Below are 25,929 nucleotides of genomic sequence, written 5' to 3' on the forward strand. Positions count from 1 at the left end.
CAGCAGGTAAGTGCTAGAACTAAGGATTGATTTCAGGTCTTTTTGACCCTTGCCTAATGTCCTGCTATGTCCCATAATTGCATTTCTCCAAACAGAAAGCAAGTTCCCTGCCATTAACACGTCCTTCACCACAAAACCTCCTCAAGTCTTTCGCCACCACTACGTACCACCTGAACAGCAATAAAGAAGTGCTGCAAGTTCTCCCCACACTACTGCTTCTAAGTGGTGCAACAGACATGTCTCTAGATGCCTGTAATGCACTAAGGCTAGGGTTTTAGTGCAGTTTCAATAATAGTTATTTAGTACAGAGTGGAGAGAGTATACACTTTTCCTCTTCAATGGTGCAGAAAGTATCTTTGAGTCAAAGATAGTTTTCATACTGATTTCCTCTCCCTCCAGCCCCCCCGCAAAGTGAGCGAGCTTTGGTTCTTCTTGTACATCAGAGCTCAGAGATGATTACAGACTTGCTAAATTAACAAAGACAAGTTATTAGGAAATCAACATCACTTATTTCTTAAAAATCACCAATCATGAATTCCAAATGATAAAAATGATTGGCTGAAAAAACTTTGCTTGCATTTATAAAGATGATACAATCTAGCTAGCTTAACCTATCAGCATATAACTACCCTTTCTTAGCTGATCTTATCCTATGAGGTAATACTACTTAGTCTGTGCTTTATTTGAAATCAGATAAACTTTAGGTTTAGACATGTTTATGTTTTAGATGTGCTTGTTTTCATAAACACTCTTCAGGAACTGGATGCTGAAACCTCAAATGCAGTGCAATTTGCAACTGAGTACCCAAGAACAGTTTTGTGTTACAAATAACAATTATAATTCAAGTTTATCTCCACTACCCAAAAGGAAAAAATGACTACTCCAACATTAGGGACACAGCAAGGAAAGCACTTTCTGGATACATAATGCAGCATGGGTTTCATTTTTATACATACTTTTAAAATTGTAAAGCTTGTGAAAAAGGCACAATGACGAGTTCCATATTTTAATCAACATTGAAATAAACCCTGTAACCTTACCGAGCAAAATAGCCTTGTCTTCGTTCCTTCTTCTCTTCCTTGGTCTCCATTATGTACAGTCAAATAGGCAAGGTGAGCAGACAAGCGTGATGCTCCTTTTCCCCTTAGTACCTCATATCCAGGCAGAGTCCCCTGTATATAACGTGTAAAAACAGGAAGTTTATAAATCAACATGTCAACAACACCTACAAAAACCAACAAGGTTGTGGAAATGCAACCGACTCAGTGACAAAGCAAAGTAAAACTTTAACCAGTCAGTGTTTGCCATGTGATATCCAATTAGTACACAAGGAGACAAAGAACAGTAAATGCACTCAGGCCAGTTTCTCTAGCAGAGGAAGAGAGATACTGCAAAGCAGGTAACCCAAAGAGCAGTAGCAAGTTTTAACACACTAGAAGGATTAAAATATTTTGAAAGCTGTTGAATAGTTTATACCAAAACATCTTCCTGGTTTCATGTGTTTTATAGACAGGAAGATCAAGAGAAGCTTTGGAAATATCCAATACAAACAGTATAACCAGAAAGATATATAATGTTCACCTTATAAAAATTCTGTAAAATAGTGAGAAATAAGAAAGTTTTAAAACAATGTAAAGGAAAAAAGAGCAATCTACATTCTTTACACAGGTTTGACTGTTGTGAACAATACACAAGTTAGATCAATTGCTGTCCAAGATTCCTGCCAAGATGTTTTATCCTCTTTCCCTCTCCAACACACATTCAACCTACCCCAACGGCTCGTGTACATGCACAAAATAAGTTAACTTATTAAGAGTTCTTTATCAGTATTCCAGATTAAAGTTCAAACCAGAAGTTACTACTAAACATTTCAGTCTAATGGGCTGTATAACAAAGAAATGGAAGTCACACAAATTACGATTCGTACCAAAAGAAGAAGAATTCCTCCAGGACCTAATCAGTTTCCATTATTTTCCCCCACATTAAAAGATCATAAGCAACAAACTGCCAGATGTCAACAAAAGAGATAATGTAGCAAAAATAGACTAAGCTACTTGAAAAGCCCAAGAACATATCATGCTAGAGTCTATCAGAAATACTTGCCATAATTTTCTCTCCATATTTATGGAGCATTAGTCCACAGCAATTAAAGTCCATTGCTTCAAAATGCACTTTTTCTTACTCATTAATTTTGAATACATCCAGTGCATCAAAAAGAATCTAGTCTCTCTGATCTTTATGCATCAGGCAGAGTCTTATAGTAATGGTCACTCTTTAAATGGCAAATTTGCCTATGACAGCTTTGGCTTCATAAAGAGAACACTATTTTACCTCTGCAAGTGAATGCGTGTTGCAGTCTTCAACCGGACACAGAAACCTACATGACAGTAGCATAAGAATAGCATCAAAATAAATTGCCCTGCTCAGATGTCCAGTCTGTACAAAGATATCACATACTTCCTGAGAATTTCAACGCATCCTTATTTTCCCTGCTGGGGCATGTCCTTAGATCTTCAGAGAATCAGAAATGGTGACTTTGTTAGCGCTGCATTTAGAGTTACAATAAATCTTTCAAAGCATGCAACTACAACCTCTATAGCAAACTACAAAGAGTTCAAAGAAAGAGGAACCACTCTTTCCCCTTTGCCTGCTTTGCCTTCACTACACTCTGCAGCGTATGGGCAAGGGCACTGAACGGGTCAGAGTTGAGTCTCACGCTGACACCAAGAACTACCAAATAACCACAGAGTACCAAGATAACATTAAACCCATGACCACGAGGACAGTGGGACCCACGGGAAAGAGAAGAGGGAAGCGGGTACAGCCCCTCTCACCTCACTGAAACACGAGCAGGTGGGATGAACAGAGGGAAGCGAGAGCTGTCCTCAGGGCCTCGGCCTGTGCACCTCCCGTTCATTCCCTTCCTCTCCCACGATCTACCGACCCCAGCCAGGGGAATAGCAGCCCTGCTCCGGCACAGTGCTAGCAGATGAAGAGAGCCAGGAGGAGAAAACCCTGCCTGCCCACAGCCCTGTCTTGCCCAGTGCCAGAGCAGCCACCCCCTGCTTCGGCAAAGAGGGGCACTAAGAGAGAGGACGTAGGGCTTGAGCCTAGACCTAAGCACAGATGCTGCAGGAGGTGCCAGCACCAAACCAGTGTGGCATTGCTCAGCTCGCCAAGGGTAAGGTTTGCTGTTTGCTTTCATCAACGCTAAACAAAGCTAGCAATGACAATGCAGGTATGAAGCTTGTTCTTCCCACATCAGCTAAATGCAACTCCAAGTCTTTTCCACACGGTGAGGGGGAATAAATCAAGAACTTTAAAAAAAAAAAATATTCAGAACAGACGGGTACTCAGAAAACTGGAATGTTACCCATAGACCAGAAGTAACAAAGGCATTCAGGCGATGTTTTTTTTTTTCTTTTGCTGATAAAAATACCCAGGGATCTCGTATCCAGTCACCAATTAATGAAAATTTTCACAATAAAATAATTTAACATCAGGTTCCACTCTGTTGACTTAAAACTTATTTAGCTCACCTTCTTAGAAGAAACAAAGGTGGTGTTCTAGGAAGGCATATTTAAGGCTGAAAATTATACTTTGAAAATGTAGTACTAGGGGAAGCAAATCGATTAGGAGTGCAGACTTCATAACCTCTGAGTTCACTTTTGTTGTTGGGAATTGTTCATGTAGTGGTTGGCTTTAAAGGGGGAGGGGGGGGGGGGGGGAAGCCTGAAAGCTAGGAGGACCACAGCATAACCTGCAGTAATTGCTACTGAAAACTAGTATTTCTGAAAGGTCCTTTTCAATTTTTAGTTCTTTAAGCAGTAACAGTACAAAAGCCACGTTTACTTTATAGGTTGTCACTGGTGTTTTAAAGTTACGTCAAAAAAAAGTAACCCTACTCCACACTTCCCCCCTACCTGTCCTTTGATATCTCCTAAGAAAGGAATTTCAGGTATTCTTCATTAATATTAACTGCTTAAAATGTTATTGAGGATATATGATTAAAATGAATCTCACTTTCCCAGTAGCTCCTTTCTGGTAGAGATGAAGACTGAATCAGGCAGACTATTAAAAATGTACATATTTGGGGGATATTTATATGCTGGGAGACAGACATCTTACTCATATATCATGAGTATAGTCCAAACTCAAATGATGACAAAGCTGATTTTGTAGAAATTTCAGGCTCAGTTTAACCCTTTCTACACTAAAACCGAAATGGACAGTGAAAAGCTATACATGTCTATAGCATGTGCTACACGTCTATAGCAATGCTAATTTTTTTATTAGACAATTTCAAAAGGAAAGATATTCCTGATGGACAAACAATGCATTTAAGTAAGGATCCTGTTAAAAATTTGCTACTCTCCAAATTCAGCCAATGTCAGCACCTGATAATTACATCAAGAAAAGAAGAGAATACAGCAAAAAGTACAGTATATTTTTATGTTAGTCCTATTGCTCTGGATTTTTTCCATTTATATTAGCATATTTTTGGATACTTGCTTTCTCTGTTTAGGCTTGCTGCCAGGGAGTTTTGGGCGTGTTACTGGGAGTTTGTAACAAGGGTGGGAATGCTCCACCAAGGCTACACACACACACACACACACACACACACACACACACAAAAAAAAAAAAAAAAAAAAAAATCACAGGAACAGACCGAACTCCTGACTGTGGGTACCCACACCGCTGCAACAGCCACCACCCTCCCGAGAGCCCCAGAAATGCTGCCTCCAGCTCCCGCTGCCCGCTCTGCCACCTGGCACTGCAGGACAGCAGGCTCCTGTCATGGCACATTGAAAGCAGCAGAAAACGCTCTAAGTGTGAGGATAAACAAAGGGGAAGGGAACTATATTTTTTAGGGGAACATTAAAAATAAATAAATATATGAGTAGAGCATCCTAAATCCTCTAAAATGTTGACAAATTTTTCTACTTTCTTTAATTATTTTTCCTCTCTTTTCCCTCCTTTCTCAGGCATGAAGAATAATATACCTTGCTACTTGCGGTTTAAGCAGTTTGCATTTTCATGAGATAACAAAAGGACCTGCTTGCTGCGCTCAGGGGTAAGCACCCAGAAATCCTGTTTGCTGGCTCTAAAGCATCAATGATCAATCCTCCAACTGCGAGCATTACTTCCCAAAACTGAGTACATGAACAATAGCACGCTCAAAGCACTAGCAAAGCAGAAGTCAGTGAACTATCCGATTATTTTTAGAACACTCAATGGACTTGACAGCTTGTCTCCGGCCATCTGTGCCCACTGCAAGTCCTGGAAAGACATACGGATTAAAAAAAAAAAAAAAAAAAAGTTCAAGATCATGCAATTCTCTCTATAGATTTTCATAGTCCTGCAGAATCAATACCTCTCAACCAACGAGGTAGGAAAATGCTCTCAGTCCCCACTTTGCAAATGGGGAACGGAACTACAGGAAGTTCCTCCACACACTTAAATGAGAGCAGAAGAGCAACATGTGAAAATATCCTCCCACCAGCTTTAATCCAATCAGCCCCAATAACCAGCAGCACCAAGAACAAGGAAGGAGACTAATTTGACAAGGAGCTAGTTACTATTTTCTGTGTAAAATTTAAAGTGACAAACTTTGGAGACCATAGCACAGTCTCACCTTTATTTGCCACTGTGGGCATATGCATAGAAATTAAAGCTCAGATGCACAAAAGGAAATAAAAATCCTAACTCCTCTGAGGATCTAGGTTTAAATGGCTCTCTCAGCTCCTTCAGGAAATATGTAAAAAAAGCAATGAATTGACTTTAGGGAAACCAAGTCAAGGATACTATCCTGTACCTTAGCAGTGGCCCCACAAGGCAAGCAATGGCAGCAGTGATCATACTGTGAAAAACAAGCAGAGGAGATGAGAGGCCTAAGCACAAATTTTCCACAGTTAGGAAGACGGAGCGGATTAAGGCAGAAGACTCCCAGTGAGACAGCCAAGCGGACACAGCCCTGCCAAGGATGTAACGGGGAGACCCCACTGTGCCGAGGGAACAGGACACTGCCCAGACACACCACGCAGCCCGCACCTGCTCTCTAGCACAGCATCCCGCACAACATTATTTTTTTTATTTTTGCTTCTCTATTTTACCTCTGCCCCTGAGACTACAGACAAACACCGCACAGGTCTGCTCATACCACTGCATGCTTCCTTACTATCATCTGCTGCAATACAAGCATTCAAATGTTGCCACTGGTCATTTTCAGACATAAAGCATTACTAACAATTCTGCTTAGATCCGCAACTCTGCAGCAGAGTGTCTTCTTACAAGTAAGAAGTCTTCTGGGTACATGTGCCAACTCTGACCCCTAAAAAAATGCACCATGAGAGATGACAAGGATTACACCAACAGGTCAATACCAAGACCAAAAAAAGGACAGATATGTATGTAGTACTTCAAGAGCAATATTAAAAATGTCTATCAAGCTGGCAGAATAAGAAATTATAGAACAAATCACAGATAGAGGGGAAGTATTTTCAGCGTATTAGATCTGAAACTGAACCCTTGGGGTTGCTAGCTGCACCTCTGGTGAGCCCAAAGCAGCTCCCAGGGCACTGTGCAGATGCAAATAGAAATACAAACCAAGAAGGCTGCAGCATAGGGTCACACACAACTCCTTTAGGCATAAGGCAACAGAAACAGGTTAACACGGAGAAGGAGGCATTATAATTTGCTACTGGGTCATAAAAATGCATATAATTAAGCTTCACAAGCCAAAGCACTAGTATCAACTCTAGCATTCATTTCAAAAGAAATCCCATTTTTAAAATCAGGAAGCTGAAAGCACATTAGCACCTTATGAGAAATGCTAAACTTTGCAGTATTTCATTAATGCCTCACTGACCGGACTAACCAGGTTGAGTTTTACAGCTTTTATATTCTGCTAGTGTATTTCGTTCGGTGTAATAGTAAAGATAAAAGTTTCAGAACAAACACTACAGCATCTCAAGATGAAAGGGAAGCAGAAACGCACAACCAGCAGAGAGGAGAGTAAGCCACAACTTTTTTAGTCTTTCCTTCAGGCAGAATGACCTAGCTAAAAGTGAGATTGGAAGCTTTCAGGAAAGCACAAGCCAATAAAACACAGCACAGACTAACTACGTTAAGTTAGATTCAGCAGAATGGACAAAAAATAGTTTATTCTAAAGCTATCTTAAAATAAATATGGAATTATTTTAATACAATTACATAGTTACATTATAATTACCAGGTAAAGTGTAATGTTATTTCTAAAACATTAATAAGCTCTATAAAGAAGTTCCAGTCCATTATACGTAACTGAAGGGTGCTAAACTAACGTAGGAGAGCTTCTCCACCTCAGTGAAGTAGAGGCTGATGACTCAACCCTTGCTTAGGTGAATAACCCTTATTTATGCACACAACTCTACTGCCCTTTAAAGCATTAAGCCTGTCATGTTTCTTGCAACAACAGTGCACTCTTAAAATCCCCAAATAATTAAAATGCAAAAATTAAGACACTGAAAATAAATTTGTGTGCAGAAACAATTTCTGGACTTCTTGTTCAAATTACTCACAGACCAGTATCACAATTTCTCTATCTCCTAACGGAGAGAAAGAGATTTCCTGTGGCAATTGCACCCTGTGGACTCTCAAGGACAGTGAAGATAAGAGCTGGAGATAAGACAGGCAAAGGAAACAACCACCCTTGCTCTGGAGGAACTGGCTGCAATGTTTAGAAGGTTATTAGCCCCACTACAGAGGTGCAGTAAGCTAACGGTCCAAGCATTTTCATTCCCTACTAACATAGTAAGAACAGGCTAATTTAGATCACCTTCAACTCATTGACTGGATCTGCAACAGCCTGTCCACACGAACAAAGTTCAAATAAAATAAATGAGAATCAATGTAACAGAAACATTTCTGATTCAGAAACGGAACAACGATAACAAAACTCGATTCAGTGCCAATGGGCTCCCCAGCAGAATTATTTTTACCTTGCTTGGGAGAAGACTTTTACCCACTAACTCAGGCTGTCATGTTTCACACAGAATAAGGGGAAGCAAAAGAGCTACCAGAAATTCCACATCACCCGGGATGGTTGTCAAGAGAGAAAAACATCCAGAGCTAATCTTCCTTCATTGGCAGCTGAATATCACCAGATGCATTTGGCATAAGGAACAATCTATTTTACTGTGTAATTCAGCTGCAGTTGCTAGACAGAAACTGGTTACAAAACACAGGTAAACTATTAACAGGTAGAGTGCTACACCATACGAAATGTAAAAGTGCAGTGCTGTTTGAGATCAGGCCACTTGGGAAGATTTTCACTTTTAAGCCAACAAGAACATTGCTGCAGAAGTTTTACAAGAATTAACACCTTCATTTTCTTGTATCCCCTGTTTTAACCCACCCTGGTTCAAGTAAGTGTCAAGACCAAGCGCTCTGGACCCCGCAGCCTTTCAGGCTCACATTGTACAGGTACAGGCATGTATGCAGAGTCTAAATGCCAAATCCTGCATCTTTATGGACTGTTTACAGAAAACACTGGTCTCTTTCTACCAAATACTGTAACAACAGGTACAAGGCAGCAGAAAAATATTAGCGTTTAGATAAACAGAATGAATTCTGTGGCCACTGAAATACAGAAAACCTCATACAAACAGAAACACCCAAGAATTTGCAGGGTGCTGGTTCCAGTTAATTGAGATTCCAGTAAATTTTAGCTACTTTTATTTAAAAAGCTAAGTCTTTCAAACATTCCTCGTAAAGAACATTGCTTTCATTTTACAGGTGAGAGACTGAGGTCCAGAAGGACCTTGTAGTCATTCTGCAAAGTTATTACAAAACCACAGATCTTGTAACTGCAAGGCAAATGGCTGACCCTTTGTGCCTTCCTTTCCTGGGACACGTGCTGAATGAAATCAAGTCTGTGCTTATGCCATGTACTAAGACACTCCTATCACAGTTTACGTTGCATTTCTGAGTCAGATCCTAAACTGATGTACAGCATCATAGTTCCACCACCACAGGACAAGAGGAGGATGCAGTTTACCATACCCAGAGAGGACAAGACACTGTTCTCTCACCTCTCCCTGGAGCACGCAGACACACACATACAGGACCTTTATGTATGTGCTTAGCAGCATTCAGCTACGACACTAAGTACTTGCAGTTTCCTAAGAAATAAAAATTGATGAACATTCTTAGACACATCAACTAGCATTTAGACAATCCACTTCGGACTACCTTGTTGTTTGGCAGTTGATGCCAGCATGTTCCTTGCTCTTAACAACTACTAGTTTTATGATCTGTTTAGAAACATTTCAAGGAAAGCCTGCACATCTGTTTTGACAAGGTCAAAACATACACATACAGATAACCACATCACTCCCAGAGCCAATGAGTTATGGATTCTCTACCAGGTTTTTAAGGGACATGACCAAGTCCTCCTTAGATTCCCCTCTCTGAACCAAGCAAACCAACAGAAGCAACAAAAAGAAAGTCACTCCATCCTTACCACTCCTACGCAGCAGTGTGTTACGAGAGCAAGTCAGGCAGCAAACAAAACTGGCCGACTGCCTGGTGCCACCTCCATGCCAGTTGAGCAACCAGAACTGTCCTACGTCCCAGACGCAGAATGCTGTTAAGGGCCACCGGATCCACAGTGTCACATATCCCAGGCCTCGCCATACATCAGGGTTGCTTCTATGAATGAGCTTACACAGGGCTCGAGCGGGATTTGCACTGGCAAAACAGCAGCACCACTGCAGACAGATGCGCAGCAAACATCCTTTGGTGATCAAGGGGACCCTGGCCAGCCGAAGCGCCAAGCCAAAGAAACTGGGCTTTCGCTCGCCTCTCTCAGGCTGTTAAAATACATCCATGCAGCAAGCAGGTGCCAGTCTGAAGTATTACTGCCCTTCGCCTTCCTCCCTTTCACCTACTTCAGCTGTGTGCTACCATTCCTCCACCCAAAATTACCACCCAAATTACCTGCCGCAGAGCCAGCAGAAGTGGCTCTGTATCTGCAGTTCCGTTTATATCCTGCCACGCCAGCCCACACCCACCTCCAGCCGGCTTTGCTGCACACGGCTGAACCGCAAGCACACCCTTACTTCTGCCACGGAAGGCAGGCCTGCAGCAGAAAGCTTGGGCAGATAACCATCGACGTAACTCCCTGAGCAGCCACTTTGTGCGGTGGGCCTCAGCAACCGCACGCTTTGAAAGACGAGTGCTGCCGAGACCTACGGCCAGCGTTCACGAGAGAGAAACAGACTACGAAAGACAAATGCATGTTCTCAGCTTCACGGCACACTTGCCCTCTCGCTTCTCAGCTCTTCTCTCACCAACCCAATAAAGGCATTTATACCAACAGTAAATAGAGGTAGAGCAAAAAGAGGCAGGTGTTTGAAGAGTCACTTAAGCCACAAAGATGCAGCCTGATGCTTGGCACAAATGCCTGTACTGTAAATCACAGGTACCATAAATCACCTTCTACTTACAATTAGTTTAGGTCCCAAAATGCTCAAGCAAAAAGTTAGGTTTATATTTGTAAATATTCCCATTGTACTTGGTGAGACTTGGTTAATGCGTTCTCAATGCTTTACAGAATAAGGCCAGGCAACAAGAAAATGTTAAAATGTGAATAAACCCATCAATGTAACAGGAAGTACTTGAACCGGTCACTGTTTTTTAGGTCAAGTACATGTCCAACAATATTCATAATCATGCTGTGAACATCACTGGAAACTTTTCTTTAGAAAATACACATAATTTTCAAGTTTTTAGAAAAAGAGCCTCAAATTAACAGCCCACTGACACTACACCGTGAAATATTAACATTTAAATACTTTCTCACTTCAAAAAGCAACTCAAGACATAAGAGCTACTTGAAGGGAAAATTGCAATTTTTAAGTTTCAGCTCAGCATCCCTTTTTTCAGTCGACCCTGACTCATGGAAATTCCAGGTCATGGCTTTTTCTCTGTCACCCACCTCCTAACTGAGAAGCAAAGGAGCTGAGGAGTGGGGGTAGAAAGGAGTCTCGCAGTAATGCAATGCAAATGTTTTCCTATCTGAAACACAGTTAACAGAACCAAAATACCAGGTTTCCATAGCAACCTTAACTGTGTCACACTGCATACACTGTACATTAAGTAACATATTGAACAGTTTAATTGTAACAGGAAATCCCATACATTTGTAATGTACAAAATTAACACGGGAAACCTTCATTGTTTATTTTTCAATTCCTTAACCTGCAACATTTATTGCATTACAGTCTGTTGAGTGTGACTGTGTATTACACCAGCACACGCAGCTTCACGGGCGCTCATACACTGGCAGCGTTAGGTGCATTAAAATTGCAACTATTGACAGTAAATCGTACCCTCTACCCACTGCATAGTCTGAAGCCTGTTTTAAAAGCAGCAGTGTTTCTAATTACTTCCTTCTTCCTTGCAAAATTCCTTTAGGTATTGTGTAACTGAGAATGATTTCTTTCTCTTGCTCTTCTGTAACATCCTTAAAACCTTTATCTCTTACCATTTTTCCTTCCTCCATCTCTGGATTCCTGTACAACAGTACACACAGTTTCTGGCCTTGTACTGAGTCACCTTGCACTATATACAAAGCAAAAACTCCCCTCTCAAACTGAATTCTCCTTGCTATATACCATAGCACAGTTACATTTGCCTACCTCATTAGAGAGTCCCTCTGTATAGCTGCTTGCTTCTTTCCAGAAACAGAAAAGTTTTCTCTACTTTTCTGTGTTCTAACCATCTGTGCACAGCTAAGTGTCTGCTCGAAATTATTCAGGTAAATAAAGTTAGCAACCTATTTCTATGTATGCAGAGAAGACAGAACAATGGAATGGTTCATACAAAACGGCTATATGCTATCCTCTTTTCAGCATATCTAATCCGGACTTTATTTGCTCAACTCTGGATGTGTTCAGTCAGTGAGATGGTTCAGGGCTTAGTTAAAAAAAAAAAAACCAACAAAAAGTTAAAAATATGCTTGAATTAAGGTTGAGCACTGTTGCATAAAAAACAGAAGTGTAGAAATTTTCTGGTAAAACAACAGCAGTATATATTTTAGATTACTCAAGTGTTTTAAACATTATTATTGAACCAAGGTGCTCTTGTTGAACAAAACAGGCCGATTTTGAAACTAAAATTCAAACATCTTACGCTGACTGTATCAATAAAGTAATTCAGCGTTTCTGAAGCTAGATATTTTTTTTGCTGGGGAGGGGAAAAAAAAAAAAAAAAAAACAAAAACCTTCACAAAATTTGACCTAATTTTACAAGTAGCTTCAATTCCTCCAGCGCTGCATTTTCATGGAAGCCATCCCAGCCACATCACCAGGTACTGCAACGTCGCTGAGCTCTCCAGTCATGTACCAAGCGCGTTCAAAAGGACTACTCACTCACACAGGTTATGTTTGTAATTCCTAAGCGCACATTTGCATAATTGGGGCCCAAAGATGAAAGCTGCTAACTTTCCATTCGCCACAAGTTATGCCTGACATAGCTGCTAGTGGCGAGTGTTTCAGATTGCCCAACACATTTCAAACAAAACCTTGTCCTCACTTGTTTACAGCTCCATCAAAGTAATTGCTGGCCCTTCCTCATGTTGAAGCCAGCCAAAACAGTTAATGTGTTAATGAGTTTTGGGTTTTTTTTGGGTCCATGTTAAAGCCTCTTTTTTGGGGGGGGCTGTAGCGCTTCCAGTTTTGGTGTTAAAATTTGGCAGAGAGCAATTCAGACCTTTTCACAGTTGCTCTGACAATCTTTCCAAACTGCGTAGAGACCTACACCTTTAAAAAAATAGGAAAAGCAGCTTATACCTACCCCATCTGGGTGCATTAGTGATTTGTAGTTAAAAAGGACTGACGCATTACCTGTGGGAAGTGTATTACCCCAGAGCTACATTCATGTTCTTATCAATAACTACTGCAAGACCTAGGATTAAAATGCACACTTCCAATCTCAAACACATGGCTGAGCTAACCTAATGAACAGGTAATACCTCGCACTAGCTTCCACGGGTCAAAATTGCTTTTCTGAGCTATCTGCTTGCTGGGTTCAGTGAAGTTAAAAAAAAAAAAAAAAAAAAAAAAAAAAAAAAAAAGTGAAGAGAAGCAAGAAGAAAGATATGTTTCAAGGCCAGATAAAGTAAATTCCAATTTATAACACAGTCTGCTGTCATCCTAGAGCCTTTCAGTGAGAAAATAATCATCCACAGCTCTTTCATCACAGAATTCACAACAAATAGTACGTGGGATGAAGAAAAAAATCAAAACTTAAACAACAGTTACAAAAAACAGTACCAGGTAAAACTTTTATTTTAAATGCAATATAATACTGACTGCAAAGCAGTTAAGAGTTGAAAGCTGTACTCAGTACTGAAGGCGAAGTCCTGATTTCAGTGACATCCATGGAAGGTTGATTGTTTACAAAGTTTCTAGATACCAAACAAAAAAAACAAACACACACAAAAAAAAAAACCCCACAGTCAGAAGAAAGGCTTTTAAAGGCCTGTTACCATTTACTGAGGGACGACAATAATTTTGCCCAAGAAATAAATTTTGTAACTTGAAGCCCTTACATCCCAAATCCTACACCAATCCACATGACAAAATAAACACATTACAGTTACCTAGTACAAACAAATACACATTTCCTCAGAAGCACCTTAAAATCAGGTTTGGTGCTACAGGCGGCCCCTTCAGCTCTGCCAGCTTTCCTTTTGCAAACCTCCTCGGCTTTCCACCGGCACTTGCACAGACTGCCCACGGCACTCTTCAGTTGTGCCGCACTCCTAGGGGAGCGGGGCCCCATTCTGCGAGAAGCAGCGCCTGGGTCTGCGTTTCCTTCCCAGGAGAAAAACAAGGAAGGGAACGCTTCATCCAAAGCGTGCTCAGAGTTGAGCAGAAGGGCTAGGAGCCACTCTCCTGGGTGCGGTGTTTTTTCCACAGCTCGCCATCCATGGAGCCCAGGAGAACTCACCAACACGAGCCACTGCCTAAGGTCTGGTTGTTTCCTGAGGTTCATGTTAACTTGCTCTTCCCACCCTGCCTGTAGAAGATTCTGGATTTCTTGTACTTGCTGTACCATTTTGGTCTCAAAACCAGTCTCTAGTTCCCTTCCTGTAAAACCTGCCCGTTACCTGCCAGGCTCAGCCTGGGACTGGGAACTACCGGAGCAGGGCTCAGGAAAGGACACAACTAGTTGACAAAACACTGTAACTTACTACCCACACAATAGCATCAAGTGCACAGTGTCAACATACCAGGAGAAGAGAAAACTAATCTCCAGCTCCTTAATCTCTTCATGACAACCAGTGTGTTACTTGTACTAACAGAAATTATGCATTACAAAGGGAAATCCAATTTTCAAAACAAATAACCCACTTAAAAATGTATCCGCTGAGTGATCAGTTAACAGCAGGGCTCAACTTCAAAGAATCCAGAATGCCTGTATATAAGGAAACAAACGGGCCCCCATGAGCAACCACATCGGCGCTAGCCCAACACAGGAGATTTTACTTTCTATCCTGTGAGCACGACTGTATCAGGACACAAACGTGGATGTCACCACAAGTTCCTGCCTAGCCTCCGTACAGTGATGTGATGCCAGCCACCTCCCACAATCTACTCACCACTAACAAGAAGGCATACCTAACCCACACAGCTCAGCATCACACACTAAAACAAAACAAAACACCCAAACAAAAACAAAACCAAAAGAATTACTTGTAAATCAAATGAAATTTCTTCAGCTGATACCCGAAGCACAAGGGATGGAGAACAACTCACCGCAACGGCAGAAAGCCACCCTTGTCATTCCTTTGTGGTTCTCAATTCATCTCCTAACTGCTGCGATGGCTACTCAGACTGCTTGCTACTTGACCCGGCACATGTGGGTGGCAAGGGGGCTTTCATGTTCATCAGCTGTTGCATAGCTGTCAATCATTTGGCCCGTATGGATACAAGTGACTGGCTTACAGCAGGCAACGTCAACCTTTCACCACATACCTGGACACGTTTCAGCACACTGTTTGTAACAAAGTCAAAGTTTTATCTCCTTGTTTCTCCACCCACTGTCACCAGGATGTCACCACTCGCACCACTCATCTACCAGACAACACCTGCATTTCAGAAGATTTTGGAGCTGGGACAGATGGAACTGCCTGGATTTTATGTCATGGGTTATCACAGCTGCTACCTTTAGCCATCAGTCTTCAGCAGCTTCACTGCAAAAGGTTTGATCGGCAACCAGGATGGGAAAAAAGGGAGTACAAGAAGTCAAACATTACTTATCTATTACAAGTGAAGAACTTCTTTTTTAATACATATTCTAAATATCATACAAATAAGCTTAACACGTAAAATTACTTTTTTATACTCTTCAATGCTTCTCTGAACTATCTGAACATTTGCGAGAAAGTATGAAGGAAAAACTCATACAAAACAGTTAACTACAACAACAGACTAATGCTACCTACTACATTATTTGTGCACGGTGACTAGTGACGCAGCATGCAAGCACTGCTGAGCCACTGACGATACCGAGTTGCTCCTTGTAGCATCCCCTCCGAGTAACAACCTAGGCAGATCCCAGTTAGTTTCTGCAATCACAGCATCACCTGACCTGGCAGGAAGCCATCCACACCTCTTCCCCTCAGAAGGAAGGTGGCAGTGACGGTTCATACATATTCGTACTTCTTTGCTATCTGCTGCATTAGCTTAGAGTATTTAAAAAGAAAACAAACCAGAAAATAAGACAGATGGCACGTGGGACAGAAAGCTGAAAAAAACAGACAGGAGTAGCAGCAGATAGAGAGAGCACTGTTAGAAAAGGTTAAATTTACTTGAAAAATGAGTCAGGGAATAAATCACCTTTTGTTAAGATAAGGCCGAGTTCAAGGAAGCAGTAGCTCTCACTGTGAACTTCTGCAAAACAAAACTGTGATTTCCTTTAACTGGTGTACAGGGACAGCTCTTTGTCTGCCCAGGGAGTCTTAGATTTTGGGAAATGGCTCTCGCATATCTACGGATACACTATGGGAAGATCCCAAAATCAGTCACTAATGGGTGAGACTACTGTAATAAAATTTCCTTTCTAGAAATTGGTAGCTATTAATAAAAGGCTTTTAAATCCTGCTAAGGGAATACAGAATGAAACACAAAACAATCCTAATTTCACACTGTAACCAAAAAGTAAACGCAAATCTTGCTTGTATAAACAGAACTTCCCTACTCACCTTGGATGGTTTCTGTTCCTGTAAACCAGGTTGATATTACCATCACTTAAATACGACAGGTAGTCATAGACCCTGCATTTCAAAAATGATGTTAAAAAAAAAACCCAAACTGTAAAACATACATAGTAGCCATAACAAAGGCAACAAAAGAAAAAAAAGTGGCACTTCAGTGGGATCTACATGTAGCATATCAGAGAGGAGCCCTAATGCTTAATTACAATGCATGAATACTACAGGGGACAGAATAACTGCGAGCAGGGAACAGCTCCATGTAGCTGACAAGGCCATAGGACCACACAACACATGGAATTTAAGGCATGCAACTGAAAGCACAGCTCACATCTTAAAAACAAGACAAATAACAAACAGAAAGGCTTATTAAGATTATGAGTACTCTATCCATTGAGAGCTCCAAGTCTAAGCCAGAAGTCTTCTTGAAGGATAAACTGTGGTTCCATGTCAAGTCGTTAAGTCTCAAGTAAGTACAGGCATGCCACTAGGATGCTACATGGTACCAGGCTGAAATACTGGTACTACTTCTCCAAGCTTGGTCAGAGACTGGCGGCAGCAGCAGAAGTGCAAGAGCAAAGCATTGCACCTGGAGTAACTCACCCTTCTTGGCACTTACTACTACCACCTTCTGCACTGCAACCCATCAGGAACTGCCGACAGACCCCACAAAGCCTGCCTGCACCCTGCCCTTGCAGGCAAGGAGAAGAGAGACTGCAGATAGGCAACCACAGCCCCCTGCCCTGCTGCAGCGTGCTGCTCACCCCAAAACTGAACAAACAGTTTGTAACAGATGCCTTCCAGGAGCAGCACAGCCGCTCATGCCCACCTGACATTTTGATCAAGAACACAGAAATATAGCTTTCCACCTACCATCAGAAGGGTTTGCAAAGAAAAGGGGAAAAAAAAAGAATACTCCCATCTATGTGCTTAATGTATTGATCTGAAATATTATGTTTGTGGGGGGAATATAAGCCCTCTAGCTTGCTGTGAATTTTGTCACTGCCTCACCGTTTCATGAATCCGGCTAGGGAAAAATGACACAAGAATAAGGAAACCAGTCAGATTTAAAAAAAAAACAACCACCAAACAAAAAAAACCCCACCACCAACAACAACAAAAAAAACCCCCAAAAACCAAACCTGAAAACTTGTTTCTCCTACCGTACTTTTCCTCCTGGTCAAAGGAGGCTGCCTAAGTGAGTGCTCTTAATGCTGACTCCACTCCTCAACTGTAGTGTTATGTTTCCTCTTCTTGGGAAAGCAACCTTAACCCCCAGAAGAAACCCGCAGCAGCAACTCGTGCATTTTCCTCCACGAGGGCACAGATCCCAAGGCCCAGCTCCCTCGCAGCAGGGAGCGAGAAACCACCAACTCCATGGCAGACGGCCATCCCCACCGTCAATAACTACACCAGCAAGTGGGTACCTCACTAAACAAGAGCTGTGCCCATAAAGCCTTAGACTTTTTTGGCTTATTGATCGCGAGGAGGAAGAGATTTGTCAGTCTGCTGCTTCTTGGGTGATGACACTAGATTCACCCCCCCAGCAGAGCTGAGGACCACGACTGCCTGCTGCTCCGTCAGGCACCTGCTGAGACACAGAGGGCACAGGCCAGGTGGCAGGCAGGGACTTTTACCATTTTTCTCAACATTGATTATGTTGCAGCTTTCCTTCAATGCCTAGTGGAAAGCAAAGGGAAATTGAGTCCCTTCATCCCTCATTTCCATCATAATTATCATTTGTGAACATCTCCAGCTGCCTGAAGCAGCAATTTCTTGTGTCAGATCACGCTGCAGAGGCTCACACTAACTTCCCACCTTTGAAACATTGACCCAGATGGGTGCCTGCAGGGAGCCACTCTCGCTGCAGCACCCATCTATAGGATTCTCACAATTTTATTAATAACCTTTTTGAAGAAATGTTATTCTCCAACCCAAATCACTCTCTGATGAATTCACCTCTATGTGAACAGAGGGACTTATTCCCTAATACTGTAAGAGATTTGCAAGCTGTCCACTGAAGTCAGGACCATAAGCTAGCCAAATATTTACCAGAGCCGATCCCCAGCCAATTTTACTCTTAAATTTCGAAATCCTGGACACACAAAGCAACAAAGCCATATTCCTATACAACAAGACAAGGACTGTTCCAATCAATTCTAAGTCACTTCAGCTCCAAAGGGAATCACTTGTCATTTCGGCAGTAAACCTGACGAATCCAAATGGGAGAGTTGGCCGCTGGTGCAGTGAGAACAGGACACTGGGCAAAGGCAAGGAGCGAGACTCAGACTGTGCCTCACAACTGATTTAGACAAATGGGGGTTTATAGAAGTGTTTCTTTTTCATAACATAATAACACAACAAAGAAAAAAAGGTACTGAATTTAACTGAAGTATGGAATTTCCTTCCAAGCCCAAGATTTTGATCCATTATTTAAAAAAAAAAACCAAAAACAAAACCAAAACAAAACCGGGAAAGCCATCCATCATACAGCATTTTGTCTACAAGCAGTCCCATCAGCTTCGATACAACTCTTCACAGGACCAACATTACTTGCCCGTTTAGATCCTTAAAATATTTTGTGTACGTTTATGAACATTTTCCAGGTAAAAGGATGAAAGAGAAAGCAGCCTAAAATGCACTAGGAGTTACATATTTTTAACCATGACTTACATTTAAAGACATAAATTCCCGATAAAGTAGTTTTCATTTAGAAAGTAGATATGCACGGATACTTTCCTTGGCATTTGCTATTGCCTTCTCCATTAATTTTCTGAAGTCTGTGTGTGTATACATACACATCCAAAAGGAACAATATTAGCAAAATATTAATTCCACACTAAGTAAACACTTGCTGATACAATATGCTGGGAGGGTTCATCAATATGCATTTTAAGTATCATCCAAACACAGGCCCTTAGTCTGTCACAGCATTTCAGGCAAAGCATAATCGATTAATGGGCACCTACCCATCTTAAAAGTCCATCATTATGCATTAATACAAGAAATATATGACTACTTAATGGGAGAACAGTAATTGTGGCGTGTAAAGTAAACACATGGTAAAAGCCTGTTACCGAGCCTCCGCGTTCATCATCTTATTTCATCACCTAGAGGACAAACAGTTACTGCATCCTTTAGCACCATAATATTGCAAACACATCACCCACACACGGGTTACCCGCTCCAGCCAAAAAAAACAACTCTGGAGTAGTGTATGATGAGGTACAGAGAGGAAAGTCCGTGGCACAGATTAAGAGACAAAAACCGGTTACTAACACAGCTTTGGCACCCGGCAGCACTTCTTAATCGTAACAACCTGAGACTATAAATTAATACCTAGAGAGCCCGGAACATTCCAGTAAGTCATCCAAGACCTGGGGAGGGGGGAAATAAATGAGGTTTGAAGCGGCGAAAGCCAAGAAAGCAATCCGCTCGGCTGCACCGGCTAGTTAAAGCCGCCAGCAGAGGCGACGGCCGGGCCGGCAGGAACGGCACGGCAGGGCACAGCACGGCACGGCACGGCAGCGCCGGCGGGCCGGTCAGGGCGGCCGCCCCGCGCCTCCCGCCCAGCGACAGGCACCGGGAGACGCGGCACGGCGGCGGGGTCGCCCCGCACCTCCCGCGCCGCGATGCCGGGCCGGCTCTGTAAGCGAGCGGGCAGGCAAACGCCTCCCCCCGCCGCCACAACACCGGCGGCGCTGGGGCCCCGCCCGCCGCCGCCCCGCCGCAGCTCAGCTCCCGGCCCGGCGCCGCCGACCCCCGCCAGGGAAGAAGGCCCCGGCGAGCAGCCGCGCCGGCCCCCCCGCCCCCGGCCCCGCCGCGGCGCAAGCAGAAAACAGCGCCCCCCCCCCCCCCCCCGCGGCGCGCACCTGCAGGGCGGGCGGGGGGGCGCATGGCGGCCCCGCGGCGCGGCGCCCAGGCCCCGCTGCCGGGCGGCGGCAGGAGGCGGCTGCGGGAGCGCCGGCTGCAGCGCTCCGCGCTCGGCCACAGCAGCGCCGCTCCCCGCCGGGCCCGCCCCGCCGCCCCGCCCCGCCGATCCCGCCCGGGCCCGCCCGGCCGCCCCGCCCCAGGGGGCCGCGGTCGCCCCGGGGCCGGGGCCGCTCTGCAGGGGCTCATCGCCCCGGCAGCGGGCCGGTAGCGGAGCGAGGAGGGCGCGCTCCTCCAAAGCCGCCTGGGGGGCCCCGGCACCCACCCACCCGCCCGCCGCCGCGCCGGCAAGCCCGGTCCGGCTTCCCTGCCTGGGGAAAGGGGCCTGTCTGTCCTCGGGGCCAACAAACAACCCCGAGCACGGCGCACTTCTTCGTACAGGCCAAGCGCCGGGCTCTGCCTCCGGAGAGGAGTTTTCCCAAGGGCAGTACTGAAACAAAACAACCAATTTTGGAAACTGAGGTTAACCCCAAGCCTTTAGATCCCTGGGAAACTGAAAAGCCTGCAAACTGTATCTGCCGTTTCCACGCTGCCAGCATGCAGGCTTCTTCACCCGACCCCCAAAAAACAACACCCGCTATAGCTACCAGAAACTCCATTCCCTAAGCAGAGATAACTCCAGGTAACCCTTCCACACGTTTGTGGCTAGCCTAAATAAGATATAGCTCCCTACTCCCTCCTTCGGTCAGTAACCAGCTCCAAAAGACTGGAAAGCTTAGGGAAAGGCCTAGGGTACTGTAACATCATTAAACCCCAAATTCTGCAAGACAAAAGCCTGAAGGTAGGCAGATACCCGCATAAATACAAATTTAAAGTAACCCAAAGTGTATACATACACCCATACATACAGATGCTAGGAGAGTGTGCCAAAATAAAATAGCAAGTGGTGCGCAGGTGTTTCAGGATAAGAATCTTTTTTTTTTTTTTAGTAGTTATAATGTTACAAATCCAACGAGTTTTCATTTTAAGTAAGAGAGGTATTTGTCAGAGGCCTGTTTTTTTAACCTAACAGCTGCTTAAAGATCCCTTTCAAAATCGCATGTGTCCACTTCAGGACCGAACGCAACTCCAATACGCGCGGGCAGCCACCTCCCACCGCTGCCATTACCCTACGCGTCGCATATGCCTTCTACCACTCCGTGTCAGTACTGGGACAGTAACTGTCTCGACTTCTCCACTACATTTGCTGCTGTACTTCCAGCTAAAATTGAAGTTTGCATCTGATTTTTTTTTTCCAAAACAGTTTATTTTACAAGACACAGATGTTCTTTAAAACATAGCCTCCTGCTTAGAGGATACGTTTTGATAGCATGCTGCAGTTATTACATCTTATATGTATATTACTACCCAGGCAAAAGATGGGCAAACCAAAAGTTATACTGGTTAAAATCTCAAAGACCTCACTGGCACAAGGGTTCAGCACAGAAGAATGGGGCCCTGCTCTCAGTTACTCCTCCGGCACTGCTTAGATAAAAAAATTGGGAAAAAAGAGGAAGAAAACTGCAGGCCTAAAACAGTACCATTTACCTGACTTCTTCCGCCAAATTGCAGAAGGTACGCAGCCCTACCCATCAACTACTTACCTCTTAGCTGAACTTGCACAACAATGACAGCAACTAACACCTTATTTTAGCTCCAGGAAAAGTTGCCTCTGTCCTAATGTACCAGTTCACTGTCCATCATCATTCCAAGCACCGTCACCTCTGTTGTACTGTGTAGAAAACTCTATGAGGACAATGCATAGATTCCATACAGCAGACAAAGAAACTAAACGTCTCTACAGTATGTACATTGCCCCAAGCATTTCAAATACATATTCTAGCCTACTGGCATGGGGGAAGAAATCACGCAAACTCCTGTCAGAGCAGCAGAATAAGCAGGCTAGGACTGGAACGGAAGCATCGTACAAGTTCTGGTTACGGCACTGTGGGTTATGGCCTGGTGCTCAACCCAGAGTTCATGTCGTTGGAAGAAACTGTGTGAGTGGGATGTAACATACCATTTTATTTTACTGAGTCTGGAAGTAAGAGGTGATGCCTGACTACCTGTTACAACGATGAACACGAGAGAGAGAGAGAGAGAGACAGACAGACAGATAGATAGATACAAACGCCACCTTTGAAATAAAATTTACTTTTGGTCTCTCTATAGCATAGAGGATAGAAGAGAGTCTGAATCGTTTGCTCTTTCCTGTGGCAATATATCCCATGGCGATTCATTTGAATACAAATGATCTCACATCGTTTAATTCATTGTCTTTATATCAATATAAATGCTTAGAATATCTTTACCTGAGAAAATTTTAAATTCATGTCACTCATTCATTTCAGGACTGGGCAAATCTGTTTTATCACTGATTGCACTATTTTGATGGAGATAAAATGCAAGTTTGCTATTTTAAGCCCTTCCAAATTGTGAATTTTTGCCCTAGAAAAAGATTTCTCACACAAACTCACATGCGTAATAACACATGGAAGACAGAACAGACTTGGGATACTTAGGTACAATGTTTGAATGGGTTTTGATCTTCCACAATACACACTTCCGTTTGTATTAATAGAGCTGCATACATTAAAGAGAAAAAAATTGTCACAGGTACAGTATGTTTATGGCCTGCACTCAGATCAGCTTACGCTAATATCAGAAAGAAAATATTGTATTGCTCATGTGTGGTTCGTGTAGGTTTTTTTTAACATCTGCAACTGTGAGCTTACAGCTCGTTTATTTAAGAAAGACGACCTGCCATAAAGAATTACACTGATGAGCTTGAATACCATAACACTCTGGTTTTGAAAAGGTATAAAAATTAAGGTGACACCAATCTTTTCTTTTTCCATTAGCAGTCATCCTCTTTTTCCAAATTACTGTTACAATTATTCACTATGAAGTAGTCACAAAATAGGTTTCCTACAGGCAGACTTTTATGCATAATTGAGGCTCTGCTCGATCCTACCATGCACTGGGGGTTGACTTCTGTAACAATACATTGCTATTTTTAGGCTGGTTTCTTCAGTTTATGTAATGATGAATTTTCTGAATGTCCCCAACTAACCCTGTAACTTTGAATTGGTTGTCTAGCTATAACTCAATTTGACAGAGATATTGAAAATTTCTACAAGTTTCACAAAAATGAAAGAGACCAGACCTTGAAACTTTTATATGTAGTTCTCCCCAATAACTGATTCTGTGCACCCATTTCTACTGTCTAGTAGAGGAAACCAGAAGTTTCTTTCAAAATGCTCTGCAGAAGAAAGACTGTAAAAGAAAAGGAATTTGCTGAGATACATGAGGAGATGATGATAAAGCCGTATTTGTTTCAACTAAGGTATTTTGTTGAGCTCAGTGGACACTGGATGAATCACCCCACCGCCATACCTTACCCCAAATCCCAGAATCACTTGCATTTTAACACAGGCTAAGAGAAAAAAAGCTGACACAGGTCTTCCTGGATCAAATATGGTGTCAGGGAAAGAACGGAAGATGAAGGAAAACAATAAGAGAACTTGTAAAAGTATTTATAAAAATATTTCTGGTGAGTTACTCCCCCATTTTTTTTCAGGATCTTTAAAATATTTTCTGTAAATAGGAAATGCCTAGTCCACACGGTATTAAGACATGACACTGCAAATTCTCACAGCCTGCCCCCTAGCTCTATTTAAATTAAACTACAAGAAGATAGAGCAAGTCACTGTACAGCTTGGAAGATGATCTTGGAGACAGGAGTATCAGAACTGCTGTAACATCTGGACAACGCCTTTTGAGATCTTTCTTAGATTATTTCCATAAAAACACTATTATGGTGAAAATAGATATAAGAAATATAAACTACAATAGTATTTTTTCCCCCAGAAAATCATTATAATCTAACAGTTAAGTAACCATTCTAACCACACATGGAAATTAAACATAAAATAGCAAAAGACTGTGCATCACCTTTTCCTTCCCTCTTCTCTCCACCTCCCTGAAACTGGAATGGTGTACGTTTTAAATCAGGCTAACTTAAAGAAGACAAGCTGATGTCAAGACTTTCCAGATCAAATACACAGTTGAGGAAAGAGAGGAGTGATAAACGCACACATTATACATAGTTATAAATATAATTTACAGCCTCTTTGCAAATCAAGGATTTTCACTACTGCTGAAGTGTGTACCCCAGGTACTAAAGACAATTTGTACTTACCATTGTACAGCAGAAACATACCCAAATAATATACTTTCAGTAAATTAGCACATTACTTTGATGTTATTCTCACTCATTTTTACATAGTAAGCCTACTGTCACACATCAATTAACAAGGCAAATTATAGTAATAACAATAATATGTAATATATTCATATGGAACAGACAAGTTAATTGCATGCTGCTTTACAGCTTGCATTTAAAGTAACCGCTCTGATTTTTCAGGTTCCAAAATTCAGCTTTACGTACCAAACTCTGAAAGCTGGGGTACAGTACCTCTAACATTGAATGTTACTCACTTGGTTTTACTGACACACCGCCGTTCCGTTGTGTTAAGTGAAAAGAAACATCGGCCTCTGACATTCCTTCCCTGGCGCTTTTGGGAAGATCATTCTTCTCCAGCTAGCATCGCAGGGATGCAGGCACTGGCTGCTTCTGCGCTGGCAGGAGGCTGAATCGCTGACAGTATCACTGATGCGTTTCTCTATCGGGTACAGGAAGCCAGAGAAGAGGCATCATCTTTTGTCAGTGCACATGACTTGTACAGAAAAGAAAGCTATTTCTAAAAATAACTAGACAGCATATGACTCTCTATGCTACTTTCCTGTGGTCAGCCCCCCACTCCCCACAATGTGGGTTCACATCCAAGAAAAGATTCCTTATTTCAGTAAAATTTCTCTAGTACATAGTTTTCACTACTCTTATGGCTGTAATCAACGACCCTTTCACCACTCAACTGAAATTTAGTTTGATATATTACACATCTTGAAAATAACTTGCTAATTGTCAAGCATAACAGAGCAAGAATTATTTGTTTCTACATCTAGCAGTTTCCTAAGACATGGACAAAACATGTTCGCCCAGCCCGCCATCAGCCAGGAGATTCCCATCTTTCATAGGCTCAGCTACTTTTCTGAAATTGTCGGGGGGAATACTTTATCACTCAGGCAGCTTAAGAATCAGGGGGCTCACCCCTGCCTTCCTCTGAGGTGTCGCACAACAGAGGCACTCTAAGAACAAACAGTGGCAACGACCCTTCTATAACACGTCTTCAACACTGCAAATGCAGCTGGTGTGAACCTACCCTAGTTTCAACCTAGCTGCCTCAAGTGCTGCTAGCATCCCAGCCATGGAAGCACAGAAATCAGTACCCCTCCAAAACCCACTTGAGAAGCACCGAGGGTGGGAAAGCCTATGCTTTTAACCACAACACCGTGGACCTACTGAAGCATACAAACTCCTTTAAAGCTAGCTCAGTTTCTGCAGTATAGTATCCCCTTAATAGTTGGTTGGTGTTCCTTGCAGGTTCTGAGTTGCAGGAAACCAGGTCCCGCTTTGTCTTTCTCTTCGACAAGGGGCACAGATTACCTGCCGGGAGCGGGTGACCCCTCTCACCTAACCATGGCCCCCTCTTTGCAGTGGCCTCAGGCCGTGGTGGGGCCTCAGCTTGAGCCGTGCGCTGCCTCCAGCGCTTCGCAGCTTTGTCTCCCCAAGGCCTGAAATGCCTTGGTCTTACCAAGGAAGCTGCTATCGATACGCGCATGTGAAATGCAGCCCT

The 25,929-nt window shown here is 42.9% G+C and overlaps 1 protein-coding gene across 9 annotated transcripts in view; it reads right to left on the reverse strand.

Annotated features, from left to right (window-relative positions):
• NCOA7 (nuclear receptor coactivator 7) overlaps positions 1-25,929 on the reverse strand; it is a 98,300-nt gene that overhangs the window by 71,402 nt on the left and 969 nt on the right. For 8 of the 9 annotated variants that reach the window (XR_014227750.1, XR_014227751.1, XM_082307633.1 and 5 more), the window contains 2 exons: positions 24,671-24,855; positions 1,041-1,172 (listed from right to left, as the gene is read on the reverse strand). Coding sequence is in view for 6 of the 9 variants with exons in the window: in XM_082307633.1 (XP_082163759.1) it covers positions 1,041-1,090 (50 nt within the window). In the remaining 3 variants the exon portion in view is untranslated. Of the gene's footprint in view, positions 1-1,040; positions 1,173-20,133; positions 20,195-24,670; positions 24,856-25,929 lie in introns of those variants that run through there. The other variant, XM_082307634.1, reaches the window with a different exon arrangement.

Source organism: Platalea leucorodia, assembly GCF_965183815.1.
Source record: "Platalea leucorodia genome assembly, chromosome: 3".
NCBI lineage: Eukaryota > Metazoa > Chordata > Aves > Pelecaniformes > Threskiornithidae > Platalea > Platalea leucorodia.